Source organism: Theropithecus gelada, chromosome 9 (genome assembly GCF_003255815.1).
Source record: "Theropithecus gelada isolate Dixy chromosome 9, Tgel_1.0, whole genome shotgun sequence".
In the NCBI taxonomy this organism is placed as follows: domain Eukaryota; kingdom Metazoa; phylum Chordata; class Mammalia; order Primates; family Cercopithecidae; genus Theropithecus; species Theropithecus gelada.
The window spans coordinates 47,427,201-47,444,799 of NC_037677.1; the positions used below are offsets into that span (position 1 = coordinate 47,427,201).

A 17,599-nucleotide genomic window follows, 5' to 3' on the forward strand; every position below is an offset into this window, starting at 1 on the left:
ACATCTATCCTTACACCAGTACCAAATTGTGATCATTATTGAGCTTTACAGTAAATCCAGAAATCAGGTAGTGATTCCTCTTTGTTCTTCTACTTCAAAATTGTTTTGGCTCTTCCAGTCCTTTGCATTTCCATATAAATGTTAGAATATACATCAATTTCTATAAAAATTTGCTCTGATTTTCATTTGGATTCAAATGAAATTACACACCAATTTGAGGAAAACTGAAATCTTAATACTGAGTCCTCAGATTTATAAACATCTCCACTTATTTAGGGCTTTATTAATTTCTTTCAGCAATGTTTTATAATTTTCAGTGTGCAGGTCTTGCATAAATTGTTAGGCTTATTCTAAATATTTCATGGTTTTTGATGCTATTTTAAATACTGTTTTTATAATTTCTTAATTGTTTGTTGCTAGTGCATATAAATTCAATGATATTTGTACAATGACTCTGTATTCGGCAACCTGATAAAGTCATATACTGGCTGCAGTAGTTGTATCATTCTTGAGATTTTCTACATAAACAATCATGTTGTCTGCATATGAAGGCAGTTTTACTTTTACCTTTCCAATTCAATTAGAGTTATTTAATAAGATGAATTTTAAAATTAGAGATCAGAGTGGGTGCGGTGGTTCACGCCTGTAATCCCAGCACTTTAGGAGCCAAGGTGGGAGGATCACTTGAGGCCAGGAGTTCGAGACCAGCCTGGTCAACATGGCAAAACCCCATCCCTCCAAAAAAACAAAAAACAAAAAAATAGCCAGGCGTGGTGGTGCATCTGGTAATTCCAGCTACTTCGGAGGTTGAGACAGGAATTGCTTGAACTTGGGAAGCAGGGGTTGCAGTGAGCCGAGACTAGGCCACTGCATTCCAGCCTGGGTGACAGAGCAAGACTGTCTCAATACAATTAAAATAAAATAAAGTAAAATAAAATAAATAAAATAAGAAGAGATCAGTTTCTTTCATCGAATACAATTAAAAACTAAAACCTATCTGGATATCTAGCGTTCATAACACAGGTCCTCTCAAATAAGAGTTCCTTCGACCCATAAATTTGAGTATTTCCATATATAAATGAACCTGCTGGGATTATCTTTTTTTCTCTCATACCAAGAATCAGTCCAAATTTGTTGGTATTTATTTGTAATCCCCTTTAAAATTACTTTTTATTGAACTATGTTTTGGTGGTAGTATATTGAGAGAAGCATCCTCTCTAAGAATATCTGTTGAAACTTCTTTTTTATTTCAGAATCTGAAATAGTTACAGTTCCCTCAATCAATCCGTTTAACCTTACAGATGCAAGGAATCTTATACCTGATTCCTCTTTAAGTCGGCTGGTAAAATGCTTAGAGCAAAACTTGTGAGCTAACTCTTGCCTTTCATATAGGACTCCGTGATCTAACTTCCGCCGCCCTTCTCTGTAGGACTCGGTTCCTAACCTTGTTTACAGCTCTATCTTACTTGCCTATTCTATTTTTCTTGGTTCATATTTCTCATTTTTAACTAATTTCACCTTGCAATAACGCACACCTCTTTCTAAATAAGGAGAAAAAAATGTGTCCATTATTGTTCCCTGATCTGCAATAATTATACTGTCCACCATCATGAGGACACATTCTAAATCAACACACCATTCATGTTTATAGGAACTTTTAACTTACCAATAAAGGTAGTCCAGACCCACTACCAGAACTTTGTGACTGGTCAATAAGGTCTTTTAGTGATTCTCCAACTGGAATAAATGCTTCATCCTGTTCCAAATCACGATTGTAACGACGTCTGCTTGAGATGCTCTTGCAATAATGTCTTTTAAAAAAGCAGAAAACAATCTACATTAAAAATGAAAAACTATAAAACCCTAAGGTTAAGAAAACCTTGAGATTCTCTATACCGTTATCCTTCCCTCAGACAAAATCCTATCCAAATTAGTCTTATCATTGGATAATATATCCTGTTAAATACATCTAGAAATGGAGTTCAGAGTTCTATGTATCATGTTAAAATGGAAAGATGTCTATGGTATATCGGCATGTAAAAAGAAACTATCAAAATCAGATGTGAAGTGTCATCCTAGCTATAAAAAAAATACGACTTCAAATAATCACAATATACATTTCCTTACATTCCAACCCAAACCTTGAAGTCATATTTTCAGACTTTTGCCAACTTGATAGACATGAAACAATGCCTTCTTTTAATATGCTTTCCTCTGGTTACTAGCGAAATTGAATTTTTTTCCACAGTTCAGTTTTTTTTTTTTTTTTTTTCCTGTGAACTGCCTATTCACATTTTTAACAAATACATATTTTTTGAGATAGGATCTAGCTCTGTTGTCCAGGCTGGAATGCAGTGGTATGATCTCAGCTCACTGCAACTTCTGCCTCCCAGGCTCAAGTGATCCTCCCAACTCAGCCTCCTGAGTAGCTGGGACTACAAGCACGTGCAACCATGCCCAGCTAATTTTTTTTTTTTTTTTTTGTATTTTTAGTAGAGATGGGGTTTTGCTATGTTGCCCAGGATGGTCTTGAACTCCTGAGCTCAAGTGATCTGCCATGTTGGCCTCCCAAAGTGCTGGGATTACAGGTGTGAGACACTGTGCCTGACCAACCTATTTGTGTTTATTGCACATTATTCAATTGAAGTGTTCCCTGAACTCTTCTCCTTATTGATTTGTAGGCGTTCATTATATAATCTGTACACCAAATGTTGACAATTGTGTTTCAAGCATCTTCTCAGTCCGTGATTATCACAGCATTCTCTTTATGGCATTTTTATGTTGGTTTTTAAATTTCAGTGTAGACAAATTAGTTAATCTTTACTCTTTTTGACATATGCTTTTGTCTCTTAAGACAACCACTCAACCCTAACGTCAAGAAATACATTCTCAAGGTTTAAATTTTTTTCTTTTTTTTTTTTTTGAGACAGGGTCTCACACTCTGTTGCCCAGGCTGGAGTGTAGTGGTGCGATCTCGGCTCACTGCAGCTTCAACTTTCTGGGCTCAAGTGATCCTCCCACATCATCCTCCCAAGTGGCTGGTACTACTGGTGTGTTCCACTATGCCTGGCTAATTTTTGTATTTTTCGTACAGATGAGGTTTCACCACATTGTCCAGGCTGGTCTCAAACTCCTGGGATAGGGAGTTGATTTGAGCATAGGAGTTTGAGATGAGACCAGCGTGGGCTCAAAGGAGTCTTCCTGCTTTGGCCTCCCGAAGTGCTGAGATTACAGGTGTGACCCACTGTGCCTGGCCTGGTTTTAACATATTGATTCTCTCATTTAGTCGTATGGTCCATTCAGAATTTATAATATAAAATGGAAACTAAGAAACAAATTAAAGTATTTTCCATATAAATAGCCCAATGTACTTAATGATTTTTTTTTTTTTTTTTTTTTGAGACGGAGTCTGGCTCTGTCGCCCGGGCTGGAGTGCAGTGGCCGGATCTCAGCTCACTGCAAGCTCCGCCCCCCGGGTTTACGCCATTCTCCTGCCTCAGCCTCCCGAGTAGCTGGGACTACAGGCGCCCGCCGCCTCGCCCGGCTAGTTTTTTGTATTTTTTAGTAGAGACGGGGTTTCACCGTGTTCGCCAGGATGGTCTCGATCTCCTGACCTCGTGATCCGCCCGTCTCGGCCTCCCAAAGTGCTGGGATTACAGGCTTGAGCCACCGCGCCCGGCCCTTAATGATTTTTATAATTTTATTTTTAAAAGTTTATATGGGTAATTGACTCAAATGGTTTAAAATTCAAAAGGCACAAAAGAGTATATGGGGAAAAAAAATCTTCCTCCCAGTTCTATCCCTAAGCTGTCAAGTTCACTTCTAAGGAATTGCCTATTCATACTTTTAACAAATACATATTTTTTGAGAGAGGATCTAGCTCTGTTGTCTAGGCTGGAATGCAGTGGTATGATCTCAGCTCACTGCAATCTCTGCCTCCCAGGCTCAAGCGATCCTCCCACCTCAGCCTCCTGAGTAGCTGGGACTACAAGCACGTGCCACCATGCCCAGCTAATTTTCTTTCTTTTTTTTTTTTTGTATTTTTAGTAGAGATGGGGTTTTGCTATGTTGCCCAGGATGGTCTTGAACTCCTGAGCTCAAGTAATTCTCTAAGGAAATATTCCCTATTTCTTTAGAAACAAAACTACTTCTGGTTTCTCTGGTTATCTTCTGGAGAGACACCGATGCTGTTCTGCATCTTGCTTCTTACCTGGGGTATCATTCCACAGAAGTACACAAGTGTCACCTTTTTCTTTAATGGCTAGATAGTATTCCACTGTATGGCTGCTAACCATTCACCTACTGGTAATATTTATTTTTATTTTTCTTTCTTTCTTTATTTTGAGACGGAGTCTTACTCAGTCCCCCAGGCTGGAGTGCAATGGTACAATCTCGGCTCACTGCAACCTTTGCCTCCCGGGTTTAAGCAATTCTCCCTGCCTCAGCCTCCTGAGTAGCTGGGATTAGAGGCACCTGCCACCACATCTGGCTAATTTTTGTATTTTTTTTTTTTTATTAGAGATGGGGTTTCACCATGTTGGCCAGGCTGGTCTTGAACTCCTAACCTCAAATGATCCACCTGATTCAGCCTCCCAAAGTGCTGGGATTACAGGCATGCACCACTGCGCCTGGCCACCTACTGGTAATATTTAGATGGTTTCTAGTCTTATTGAATGCAAGTGTGAAATACAATTTTGTACCATATCTGTAGTAGGAATTACTGAATTTGGAACTTTGATGGAGTGCCCTACTGACCTCCTGAATGGCTGCACCAGTTGGAATCCCTCCACCAACATATAAGAATGCCTATTTTCCCTACACCTTTATCCCTACCCTTGTGTTATAAACTTTTAGAACTCAGTTTTAAACTTTATCAAATTATATATTTATAGAACTTAATATTTAATTTTATCAAGCATCTTTATTCGCCTACCTTTGAATGTCATACAGTTCTCCATGGCTTGGTAATGAAAAAGCCATCCCTTGTCTCCTCTCCTCCTCCTATCCAGTTTCCACTTCTTAGAATAAAGAATTGTGACTTTTTGAAGCTTATTTAACATTTACCTCATTCTTTTTTCTTTCTTTTCTCTTTTCTTTTCTTTTTTTTTTTTTTTTTTTTGAGACAGGGTCTCACTCTGTCACCCAGGCTAAAGTGCAATGGTACGATCTCAGCTCACTGCAACCCCCGCCTTCCTGGTTTGATCAATTCTTGGGAACCCCAAGTAGCTGGGACTACAGACACATACCACCACACCAGGCTAATTTTTGTATTTTTAGTAGAGTTGAGGTTTCACTAGGTTGGTCACGCTGGTCTTGAACTTCTGGCCTCAAGTGATCCACCCACCTCACCCTCCCAAACTGCTGGGATTACAGGCGTGAGCCACTACACCTGGCCCTCATTATTTCTAAATAGCATCCTTACACTGACATTTTAAGTTTTTCAGTATTAGGCTTTAACTATTGACTTACACTGGGGAATATGAAAATTTAACTGATCATTTAACACCCTGCGGCTTCCCAAAACAGAAAATACTTCCATCCTCACCTCCTCCTTACAGTTATATTATTTGCTTAGCTCAACATTCAGTGCTTGTATTATTATGGCTACATAAACTCTATCTACACGCGGCCCTCACTGTATAACATGACCATTGTTTTCTTTCTTGCACACCCTCTTCCCCCCGCCCCAGAGCACAGGCAAAGATCCATTACTTCGGAGCCTCTTAGGGATGTAGAGGAAACGTTCCCTGTGCCCTGACCAGGTTAAGATCCTCTGATGCTGAGGAATAGGAGAAGATGACACCTTCCTCTCTCCTTGTGGGCACAGGATCCTACAGGAGGACCACAGGGAGGTCAGCTACCTCTGTGGGAGGAGGTGCAAGAGCCCTGAGGAAGCTGCACCCTTCAGGTCTAGCAACACAGAACCTACCTAAGGACAACAGGCACGCCCCCCTCACTTTCCACCTGTCCTCTAATGTGAATAACACGCAACAGCAGATGACTTCTGCAGGAGGAACAAGAACATGGACAGTGACTCCCACAGAGGTGCAACGATGCAGTAAGAGCTGAAAGCTATGGGGGAAGTAGGAACTCAGAGAAAAACGCTTCCTTCTGCACCCAAACCCCGACTCGAAGCAAATGAACAGCAGCCCATCACTGAAGGAATTTGAAACTTGTGAGGCGTTGAAGGCACAGACCCAAACACTAAACAAAACCTTAACCCAAATCGACTCCTACTAGACTGAACACCTCTTGCTTATCAACAGCCTAAGAGGAGGTGTGCCCATTTTTAGGAGTATGTCTCTATCTCAATGTCTGTTCTTCTCTTTAAAACTGATATATAACAGCTGTACATATTTTGGAGGGTACATGTGGTATCTTATGCATGTATACAATGTAAAATGAACAAATCAGAGTAACTGGGATAGCCATCATCTCAAATATTTATCTTTTGTTTTTCTTTGGGTGGGGAAGAGGAGGCAGGACTCCTGCTGCTTGGGCTGGAGTGCAGTGGCGTGATCTTGGCTCACTGCAACCTCTGCTTCCTGGGCTCAAGCAATCCTCCCACCTCAGCCTCCCCAGCAGCTGGGACCACAGATGTGTACAACCATGCCCGGCTAATTTTTGTATTTTTTTGTAGAGATGTGGTTTCGCCATGTTGCCCAGGCTATATCTTTGTGTCGGGAATATTACAATTCTTCTCTTAAAGACTAGCTACTTTGAAATACACAATAAATTACTAACTATAATTTTCCTACTGTACTATCAAATACTAGAACTTATTTCTTATATTAGTAATTGTAGTTTTGTGCCCCTTAATCAACCTCTCTTCATCCATCCAACTTCATCCAACCTCCCTCCCTCCATCTTTCCTAGCCTCTGGTATGTTATTCCACCTACTACCTCTATGAGATCAACCTTTTGAGCTCCCACGTATGATTGAGAACATGTAGTATTTGTCTATGACTGGCTTATTTCACTTAACATAATGAACTCCAGTTCCATTCATGTTACTGAAAATAACAGGATTTCATTCTTTTTCTGGTTGAGTAATATTCCACTGTAGAGATCACATTTTCTTTATCCATTCACCTGCTAAAAGACACGGGTTGATTCCACATCTTGGCCATTATGAATAGTGCTTAAACATAGGGGTGTGAACAGGCCTTCAATATACTGATTTCCTTTTGGATATATACCAAATAGTGGATTGCGAGATCATAGGGCAGTTCTAATTTTAGTTTTTTGAGGGACCTCCGCACTGTTCTCCATACTAGCTGTGCCAATTTACATTTCCACCAGCAGTGTGCTGTGGTTCCCCTTTCTTCACAGCCTCTCCAGCATTTTTCTTTTTGATAACAGCCATTTTAATTGGGGTGAGGTTGATATCTCATTGTGACAATCTCTGCTATTCTTAACATGATGTACAACATCCAAATAAACTTATGAGACCCACTAAAAAGCAAGGAAAAATCACTCACTGCCAAGTGGGCAGGCAATCAAGAGGACCGGTGGCAGACAGCACTTGTGCTGGAGCTGCCAGGAGGGCCTTTCACAGAACTGTGATTAAAAGGGGAAGGCACCTGGTGAAGGTGGTAACAGGAATACACAGATGGAGAGTCTCAGCAGAGAAATGAAGTCAGACAGGAATGTGAAAAAGGGAAAACATGCTATCAAAGATGAAGAATTAGTTTGATGAGCTCAACAGCACCCAGCTCAGATGGACACACGTGAAGAAAAAAAAAAAAATCTATGCATTTGAAAATAGGTAAATAGAAGTTACCTGAACTAAAATACAAAGAAAAAACGAGTGAGAAAAACTGAAGAATTAAAGAGCTGTGGCACAACACCAAATAATCTCAAATATGTATAATTGGAGTCTCAAAAACAGAAGAGACAGATAAAAGGACAAAGTGTTTTTAAAAAAATAGTAGATAATTTTGCAATAATAATGAAAGATAGCAAACCATAGATTCACTAAGCTCAGTGAAACCCAAAGCAGAGAAAATACCAAAAAAGAAACACACATATACTTCTAAATGTATTATAGCTGAGTTGTTTAAAATGAAAGATAAAGGGAAAACATTAAAGGACGCCATGAAAAAAATTACATACAGTACATCAAAGACAAAATGTGTGTCAGAAGGTATGCAAGTGGAAGATAATGAGTGACAGCTTTAAGGGAAACGAACTCGAGCCCACCCAGATTTCTACAGCCAGTGAAAATACCTTGGGTAAATGAAGGCAAAAGACTGCAGACAAAAGCTGAGAGGACTTAGCGCCAGCAGACCTGCACTACAAGAGGTGAAAGAAATTCTTCAGGCAGAAGGAATATGGTATCAGATGAAAACTTCTAAACATGTATTTAGAATTAAATACATAGAGAGTGCTGAAAGTAATAAAAATACATGTACATATAGGGCATTTTTTTCTTATTTTTAATCACTTTGAAAGCTGGCAGCTCCTTTTTTAGGTAGTTAGAAAATGTTTATGTTCTTTCTTATGAAAACATTACTTGGCAATTTTTCTTTTTTCCTGTAATCACTGCAATTTAAAAAGTCATTCAATTCTTAATATTTAACTCTTGTAGGACCAGGAGTCCCCTAAAGACAATGAGGATAAAGGGTCCATTATAAAGCCAGAAGCAGGCTTTTCATCTGACAAATGCATCTGTGATACTATTTCCCAAGCAGAAATTCTGGGCCAAGGGTGGCTGGCAAACATCAACAAGAGTGAGTAAGTATCCACTGTGTGCCAAGCATGAGGGACACACAAGATTCACCATGGGCACCCTTCAAGATTCAAGAGGAAAGTGGCAATTTAAACAGCCAGCCAGTTGATCATCAATATTAATGGTTAAGTAATCTCTGCTACCACTGAGACTCTTGTTGAATGGAAATGCAGACTTTTGGCAAATAAGCATGAACAAGTAAATGAATACTTGCCAATGTAAAAAAAATGCAAGATAAAATTAGTAAGTGTTATGGGGGCAGATCACAGGATCTAAGCAGTTTGAAGGATTAAAGGAGCTACAAAAGAGGATGCCAGAGGAAACAACCAGGAACTGGCGTATGGTACGGAATGATGCCTCGTCCACAGTAAAGGGAGGCCATGGTTCCAGAGAAGGTTTTAGAGAAGGTATCAGTTTTGAGGGTCATGGGTCATGAATGTAAATGTGAATGAAGAATAAATTGCAGACGTATCTAAATTGGAGGAAAACAATCACATCAGAAAAAAGGGAAACAAAATATCAATGAGGCAAACAAAACAAACAAACCTTAATATGCTGACGGACAGACCTCTCTTTAATCTTATCCTTTTACGGTTTGCTATGGAGAACAACTTGTGACTTGTTCAAGTTCAACTAAATATGAATGAATATTCCAAATTACAGACTGTGTATATCTGATCAATAATGAATCTTCACATAGACTCAACTAGCACATGAACTTCAAAAGCCAAATAAACAGGGCAGTCACAAAGTTATATGTAGTATTTAGTTTAGAACTACAAAAAAGCCTACACGACCAGTTCCTGATGTCTGATCGTATGTTCTGTGAAGTGTTATAGGTCACCCACTTGAGTGTCCACGGCCTGAGTCTCAGATGAGTGGTATTTTTTGTTCATCTTAAAAGATATTGTTAGTTTGTGTCAGGGTCACTTGGATCCACTTCCAGCTCTTCATTCTCTTATGTGGATTCTTATCTCCACCTGGCCTGTCTTCCCTTCACATTTCTTGTTGGGTAGGTCTAAGGGGGCGGAGTTCTTTCAGGTTTTCTGTATGACTGGAAGTCTTCCCATTACCTTTATTTTTGAAGGATATTTTCTCTGGCTATAGAATTCAAGGTCTGTGACATTTTTCTTTGGGCACTTTAAAGATGCTGGTTGACTATCTTCTTGAGCGCACTGTTTCCAACAAAAGGTCTGCTGTCATCCTCAACTTTGTGCCTCTGTAGATAATCTGCCCTTTTTCCTTCTTGCTTCATTTAGTATTTTCTCTTTATTATCGGTTTTGAGCAATACGATTATCATGTGCCTTAATGTAGTTTTCTTCATGTTTCTCCTACTCAGGGTTTGCTGAGCTTTCAGATATATGGGTTCATGGTTTTCATTAAATTTGAAAAAGCTGAGTGCAGTGGCTCACGCCTATAATCCCAACACTTCGGGAAGCCGAGGCAGGTGGATCACTTGAGGCCAGGAGTTCAAGACCAGCCTGGCCAACATGGTGAAAGCCCATCTCTACTAAAAATACAAAAATTAGCCAGGCTTGGTGGTACTCGCCTGTAATCCCAGCTACTCAGGAGGCTGAGGCATGAGAATCGCTTGAACCCAGGAGGTGGAGTATGCAGTGAGCTGAGATTACACCACTGCACTCCAGCCTGGGTGACACAGCAAGACTCTGTCTCAAAAATAATAATAATAGATAAATTTGAAAACATTTGATCATGATTTCTGTATGTTTTTCGTCCCTCCTCTCTTCTGGGAACTCCAATTATATCGATATTAGGCCATCTGAAGTTGTCCCGCAGCTCACTGATTCTCTCTTCATTCCTGTGTCTTCACGTTCACTCATCTTTTCTTCTACAGTATCTGTCACCAATTTCATCTAGTATATTTCATCTGAGATATAGATTTCATTTCCTAAAGTTTCATTTTGTAAAGATCTTTTACAAAATCTTCCATGTCTTGATTTAACTTTTGTACATATAAAATACAGTTCTAACAACTATTTTAATGCCATTGCTAATTCTAAGGTCTGTATCAGTTCTGAGTCAGTGGTTTTGATGGCTTCATTTCTTTCCTCATTATGGGCCATATTTATATGTATTCATTTATTCACAGTATTCATTTATTGGATGGCAGATATTGTGAATTTTACCTTGTTGGATGCCAGATATTTTTATATTCCTATAAATACTGTTGAGTTTTGTTCTAGGATACAGTGACTTAGAAATAGTGTGATCCATTTGGGGCTTGCTTTTAGGGTGAGACCAGAGCCATGTTAAGTCTACGGCTAATTATTCCCCACCACTGAGGCAAAATCCTCCTGAGTCCTTCAACCAAAGCCTATGAATTATGGGGTTTTCAATTCTCACAGCTGGTGTGAACAGATCCTACTCCCAGCCTTGTGTGAGCACCAAACACTGTTTCCTCAATCATTTCAGGTGTTCTTTCCCCAGGCTTGATAGCTTCCTCACGACTCCTCAAACTGAGACAGCCTGCTGGCTACACCTGGGCTCCCCTTGTGATGCCCAACCCAAAACTCTGTTCAGGGAGAAGGTGGGCAATCACAAGGCTCAACTCACTTAGTTCCTATTTCTCACAGATCAGTATCCTTCACAGCCTGATACCCTGATTGGCAGCTGTTAGTATACAGGTAGGGTTTACTGATTACAAGCTTCACTGTAATATAATCTGCCTGGACCATTTCACTGGGCCCTAACAGTAGTATTTTTAGGTTTCATCTCTTGGGCTGAACAGATTTCCCTAAGAAGAAACATCCTATCTATTGCTTAGAGAGCACACGCCTGGCTGATAGGCTTCTTTACTCTGTGGCTGAAGGCACTGCAGGCAGTCTGAAGACACACTACAATGAAAAGTGTAGGTACCTCTGCGGTAACGCAGCATGAAAAAAAAAAAAAGAAAAGTACAGGTAGCTCATATTACAAAGGGCTGATTTCTGAAATATAAAGAGCTTCTATAAATCAAAGAAAAAAAAAATCTATGCAATTCAAGAGAAAAACAGGCCTCCCAAAATGAACACATGATTTAAATAAAAATATAGATGGCTCTTTTCTTAAAAGAAAATTAAAAGCATACTCAACAATATTTTACTATATACATTATAGGCCAGGGGCGGTGGCTCAGACTGTAATCCCAGCAATTTGGCAGGGTGAGGCGGCTGGATCACTTGAGGTCAGGAGTTCAAGACCAGCCTGGTCAACATGGTGAAACCCCCGCCTTTACTAAAAATACAAAAATTAGCCAGGTGTGGTAGTGCATACCTATAATCCCAGTTACTTGCCAGGCTGAGGCATGAGTATCGCTTGAACCTGGGAGGCAGAGATTGCAGTGAGCCGAGATTACTACAATCCAGCCTTGGAGACAGAGTGAGACTCTGTCTCTAAATAAATAAATAAATAAATAAAATAATTTATATATTACGGTGCCCTTGTGTAATAAAGAAACCAATGTATAAAAAAAGTATTTTAATATGAAAAATATAAATTCAAATCACCTTGATATATTATCACCTGTCTTACTGGCAAAGATTCAGTTATTTGACAAAAGCTGATTTCTGAAATATAAACAGCTTTTATAAATCAAAGAGAAAAAAATCTATGCAATTCAATGGAAAAAACAGGCCCCCCAAAATGAACACATGATTTAAATAAAAATATAGATGGCTCTTTTCTTAAAAGAAAAATAAAATAAAATAAAAACATACTCTGACAAAGCTTAAAATAACTGATTGAGCATACTTGCTTGCTTTTACTAGTCCACTAAAACAGTAATGAAGAGTTTTAAACTTCTTTGTCTAACAGCCAAGGAGAAAAGGAGATAAAATAACAGTAAACACTGTTGGAATTTATGAAGCAGATGAATGAGTAGTGACTTTGCAGACCCAAAAAGTCTGATTCTTAGGCTAGAAATTGAGAAAACCAAGAAGCAACCAGTTTATACTATGGAGCTCCCCCAAGAACTTCGGAACCGGCCATTGTGGTTATCCCTGGAAGTAAAGTTGACCAAGATGACTGCTTGAAAGTCAATTTTCAGAAAGTCAGACACTGGATTATCCAATACTGTGTTAACAAATCACTCCCAAATTGAGTGGCTTAAAACAGCAATTGTTATCTCACTGTTTCTGTGGATCATGAATTCAGAAGTGACTTGATTGGGTAGCTCAGGGTCAGACATCAGCTGAGACTGCACTCATCTGAAAGCTTGACAGGAGCTTGCCGTCACTTCGAAGGCGGCTCACTCCCAAGGCTTACAGGTTGCAGGCTGGGTATTGGCAGGAGGCCTCAGTTCCTCCCTGTGTAGGCCTCTCTCAGAGCTGAGTGTCCACATAGAATGTTGCCTGGCTTCCCCCAGAGTGAGTGATCCCAGAGACCATGGTGAAAGCTGCAAAGCTGTTTATAATGTAGACTTGGAAATCACTTTTGCCATATCCCATTTGTCACACAGATCAGCCCTGATGTGTTGCGGGAGGGGATTGGCCCCAAGGTGAGGAACCCCAGGCAGTGAGAATCACTGGGGGCCATTTGGGATGATGGCTACCTCAGATGTGGAGCTCTCCTCTCCACCCCATTTCCTACTCTGAATAATCATGCGACTTTCCCATCACCTTCCTAACAGAAGATTCCAAGTCTATTATCTGGAAAGACCCAAAACACAGTTTCTCAACTGTGGTACCCCATTGTTGAGGGTGAGGAATTATAATAAAAACGAGGAGGTAGCAAACGTCTTTTCCTCAGTAATCTGAAGTGTTTCCTTTATCATATGCTAAACTGCTTTATGTACTTGGGTTTATTTATGAGTTTACTAACTTGTTTCATTAATCTATCTAGGTCGGTATGATGTTTTATTATTAAAGTTTATATCCATTAGGGACTATCTCTTATCACTCTTCTTTTTTGGCAACTGTATTCTGAAATCGTGGCTACATGCAAACAATTCTGAAGCTCCAAATTTCTAAAGAATTATAACACAGTGGGTTTCCTGGGAGAGACTGAAAATATTCAGATACCAGAAAGCTCACTATTCCATTAATAAGAAAACCATAAGTATTCATGAACATATAAGAAGTATGAAATTGTGCCCAATTAATTAATTGGTAGTAAGGTCCTTTTCCCTTAAGAGAACTATAGTCTAGTTACATAAAGGAGATATACAACCAGAGAACACAAGTTAATAGTTTCTGCAATGGCTTTACAAACAGCGACTGACATCTAATATTTGACAAAATATTTTGCTTCAAAATAAATATCTTCTTACTTGTAACAAAAGCAGCTGGAGAAGATGATCATAGCAATTATGCAGACAGCCATAGAAATGAGCAAAACCAGCCATCGAATGCTGCCATCAAAAAATGGACCTGACAATAAAAGTAAACAATGAAATAAACAATGAAATGAAAAAATAATCTGAAGTGTTCAATTCTAGGTAGCTTGGTAAAACCAGAGAAGATATTTGAGAAGCATGCTCCGACTTTTCTCGGCTAACCTACCTATGACAACAGGGGGCAGTGTGGGTTGCAAATACTGGTTACATAAATTGGTCCGACAACATTCTATTGTCCGGCGTAGCTGGGCTTTTGGAGAATCCTAAAAGAAGAGTAATGATTAAAATTAGAAATTGTTTGGTATTTTAAACTGATGATACGTCATTTTAGTATTCATAAAATACAATTTCTAATTCAGTGAGTGAAAGGGGCCTGCAAATTTTATATGTAAAAACGGATTACTGAAAGACTAAAATTTGTGCTGAAATAGTGAAGACTGCAAAATGGCTTTTCTTAAGAACATATCTATGTGGATGGTGTGTTAGACACTAGATTAGAATACCAAACCCGAACTTAGGTAATTAAAATTATAAACTGGTCTGGTACATATAATCTCACTGTGGTACTGAGATGTGGATGAGATTTAAGATCAGACTAAAAAGTGGGGGGTGTCTTAGTCCAAAGAAAAGGCTGGTTAGCAAGGCAGCTGAGCGTGCAGAGGCCACTGCAGACCCTGCCTACCCCAGCCATGTCGAAAGTCATGAGCCTGATGCGGAGGCAAGTTGAGCATCTGTGGTGGGGGAAGGCCAAACTACAGAAAGCATTCCTGAGAGATGATTACAGATCACCAGCCAGAGAGGAGACTGTCCCTAAGAGAGCAGAAAGCTAGCACAGAGAAGGGCAGCAGCACTTACATATGATGTTTTATTGTGTTAACAACATAATATCTGACAAGTTGAATGCTGCCATTTCAGCACAGCCTGGGGAGAACTGCCATTCTGGACCAACATGTGAATAGCAAAGAACTGTTTGTCACTACGGAAGTCACAAGAATGTAAGCAGAAATTAAGGAAAAGCCTCAGTATAATCAGCTATGACTTTAAAAAGGTAAACATGAGCCCATGACTTCAGATTCTGTTGGGAAGATGGTCAAGAGCATTTGGAAATCTCCAAATACATATTTTATATTTTAAATGAAGTTTTATTAATAACTTTTACACAATTTTTACTTTTAAATGACCATAAGGAGAGAGAGAAAAAAGTTAGGCTTAAACTGGACAGTCTGAAATAATCCCAGATTCAGAGAAAACTTACATGAAGGAGGAAATGAAAATCATATAACTAACTATGAATGAAAGAAGTGCCAAGCATCCAAGAGGGTTCCAGGAAAGCTAAAATGAGCTTGGCCTTGCAGAAGAGAAAAGTGCAAAGAAAAACCAAGAAAGAGTTTCTCTGGCAGCATGGGGTTTCTCCAAGCAACAGATGTACTGCTGACATGACAGTGGATGATGAGGACAAAAATGAACAATTCTTCAAGTCCTGTCTTGTTTCTTCTTCTCTATGAAGGATGCTGACAGGGATGACGAAGGTAGCTCAAACACTACTAAGTGGGAAATGACATCCCAAATGTATGAAGAGATCTTACGATGCTTTTGTATTCTACATGAGTTCCTATCTTCTAAGCTAGGTGAATTATATCCCAGGAAGATGAGAGCCCTTGTAAGAGAGATGGCTGAAAGACAGATGAAATTTAAAGACTTTAGAAAGATGGAGCATTGGAAACTATGATAGATAACTGAATGTTATATTTTTATATAAATACATATATGTTTACATGTATATGTTATATATGTCCCTTTTCTTTAAAAGGGAAAGAAAATAGACTTTAAGCTGTGTGTGGTGGTGTGTGCCTACAATCCCAGCTACTTGGGAGGCTGAGGCATGAGGATCACTTGAAGCTAGGACTTCAAGTCCAGCCTGGGCAATGTAGTGCGGCTCTATCTCTAAAAATAATAATTTTTAAAAAGAAGCCAAAAATAGACTCTGCCAACAGATTAAGGCAGCATAGTATTACAGAAAATACAAGGGTTTTGGAATCAAACAGTTTGAATCCTAGCTTTCCCAGTTGTTCACTTTGTGACCTTGAGCAAGTAATTTATCTCTGGGCTTTAGTGTGCTAAAAAATACAGGTTAAAAAAAATATCAGCTGGGCACAGTGGCTCACACCTGTAATCCTAGCACTTTGGGAAGCTGAAGCAGCAGAATGGCTTGAGCAGAGGAGTTTGAGACCAGGCTGGGCAACATAGTGAGACCCCATCTCTAAAAAAAACTTTTAAATCAACCAGGTGTGGTGGTGCGTGCCTGTGGTCCCAGCTAGTCAGAAGACTGAGGTGGGAGGGTCACTTGAACCCAGGAGGTTGAGGCTGCAGCAAGTTGTGATTGCGCCACTGCACTCCAGCCTGGGCGATGGAGCAATACCCTGTCTTTAAAACAAAAAAAATCTGCTCTATTGAGTAGTTGGAGAGAATCAAGGTAGAATATACTGACTCCCCAGGATACTATACACATATAGCAAATATTCAATAAATTAATTTCCCTTCCTCTGTGCTTGACATGAATCCCAGATGAGATTCTAGACTAAGCCAAAAAACTTATAAGCCCCTAAAGACCCAACATGGCTTCACTAAGAACAAGCAACACCTGACTCATCTCACGTCTGTCTTACTCAGGTTAACGATGTATCTCGGTCGGCAAAAACTGGGTTTCTCGAGGTTACGAATTTGGGTGACACAGCCTTTCCTTTCCCTGCACTCTCCACCCCTACCCTCTGCCAGTCAATTTGTATTTCTAGATTTATGTGGAGAATATGAACTTTTGTGGGAAACAAATTTACTCGGCACTTATGAAGTAAGAGATTCTGACTTAAATAAACTTATTCAGTGTGCTCAAACTGGAGACAGTGTATGAGGAAGGAACTGAAGCCAAGTTACAAGGAATGGCAGCGAGGTTTCTGAAAAATAATTTGTCCTACAGGAGGAAACAGAATAAGCACAATTTACCAGTGCGGCCTGGGGAGTGGAAGAACGTGAGGCCTGGTGAGAGACACTCACATCTGTTCTGCGCCACACCTGGCAGTGCGTGAAGGCACTGGGGAAAGGGTTAGGATGAGCATGAGAGAGCTGTGCTTGGGTGAGGTGCTGTGCTTGGGTGACATTTACCAAGAAATACAGAAAGTTAGATAAGTGCTGGTCAAAATTTTTGCTGGCATAACCCAATTCTTAAAAGCAACGTATCCTTCACATATTTTTCAGGTGACACTTAAAAATTTTCACCAAAAATTTAAATGGCTGCAATATATTAACAATTTCTGGCTTACTGTACATAATGATACTTTGAAATAGAATTGTTACCTCATTTTGAAATAGAAGTGTTACATCATTTTTAATGCATTCAGTAGAATCTAAATAGCATGCAATTTGATACCCATTATCATCATTTTAAAGAATAAATGAACAAATGCTTCATTTAACAATGAGAAATTTTACACTACAACTCTTACTTCTCTTTGAACTCTTATTTCCTTTCAATATCTCC

The 17,599-nt window shown here is 39.5% G+C and overlaps 1 protein-coding gene across 3 annotated transcripts in view; it reads right to left on the reverse strand.

The window, feature by feature from the left end:
- BMPR1A (bone morphogenetic protein receptor type 1A) overlaps nucleotides 1-17,599 on the reverse strand; it is a 168,618-nt gene that overhangs the window by 13,563 nt on the left and 137,456 nt on the right. For all 3 annotated transcript variants that reach the window (XM_025397203.1, XM_025397204.1, XM_025397205.1), the window contains 3 exons: nucleotides 14,231-14,327; nucleotides 13,999-14,098; nucleotides 1,667-1,811 (listed from right to left, as the gene is read on the reverse strand). In XM_025397203.1, the coding sequence (XP_025252988.1) occupies nucleotides 1,667-1,811; nucleotides 13,999-14,098; nucleotides 14,231-14,327 (342 nt within the window). The remainder of the gene's footprint in view (nucleotides 1-1,666; nucleotides 1,812-13,998; nucleotides 14,099-14,230; nucleotides 14,328-17,599) is intronic.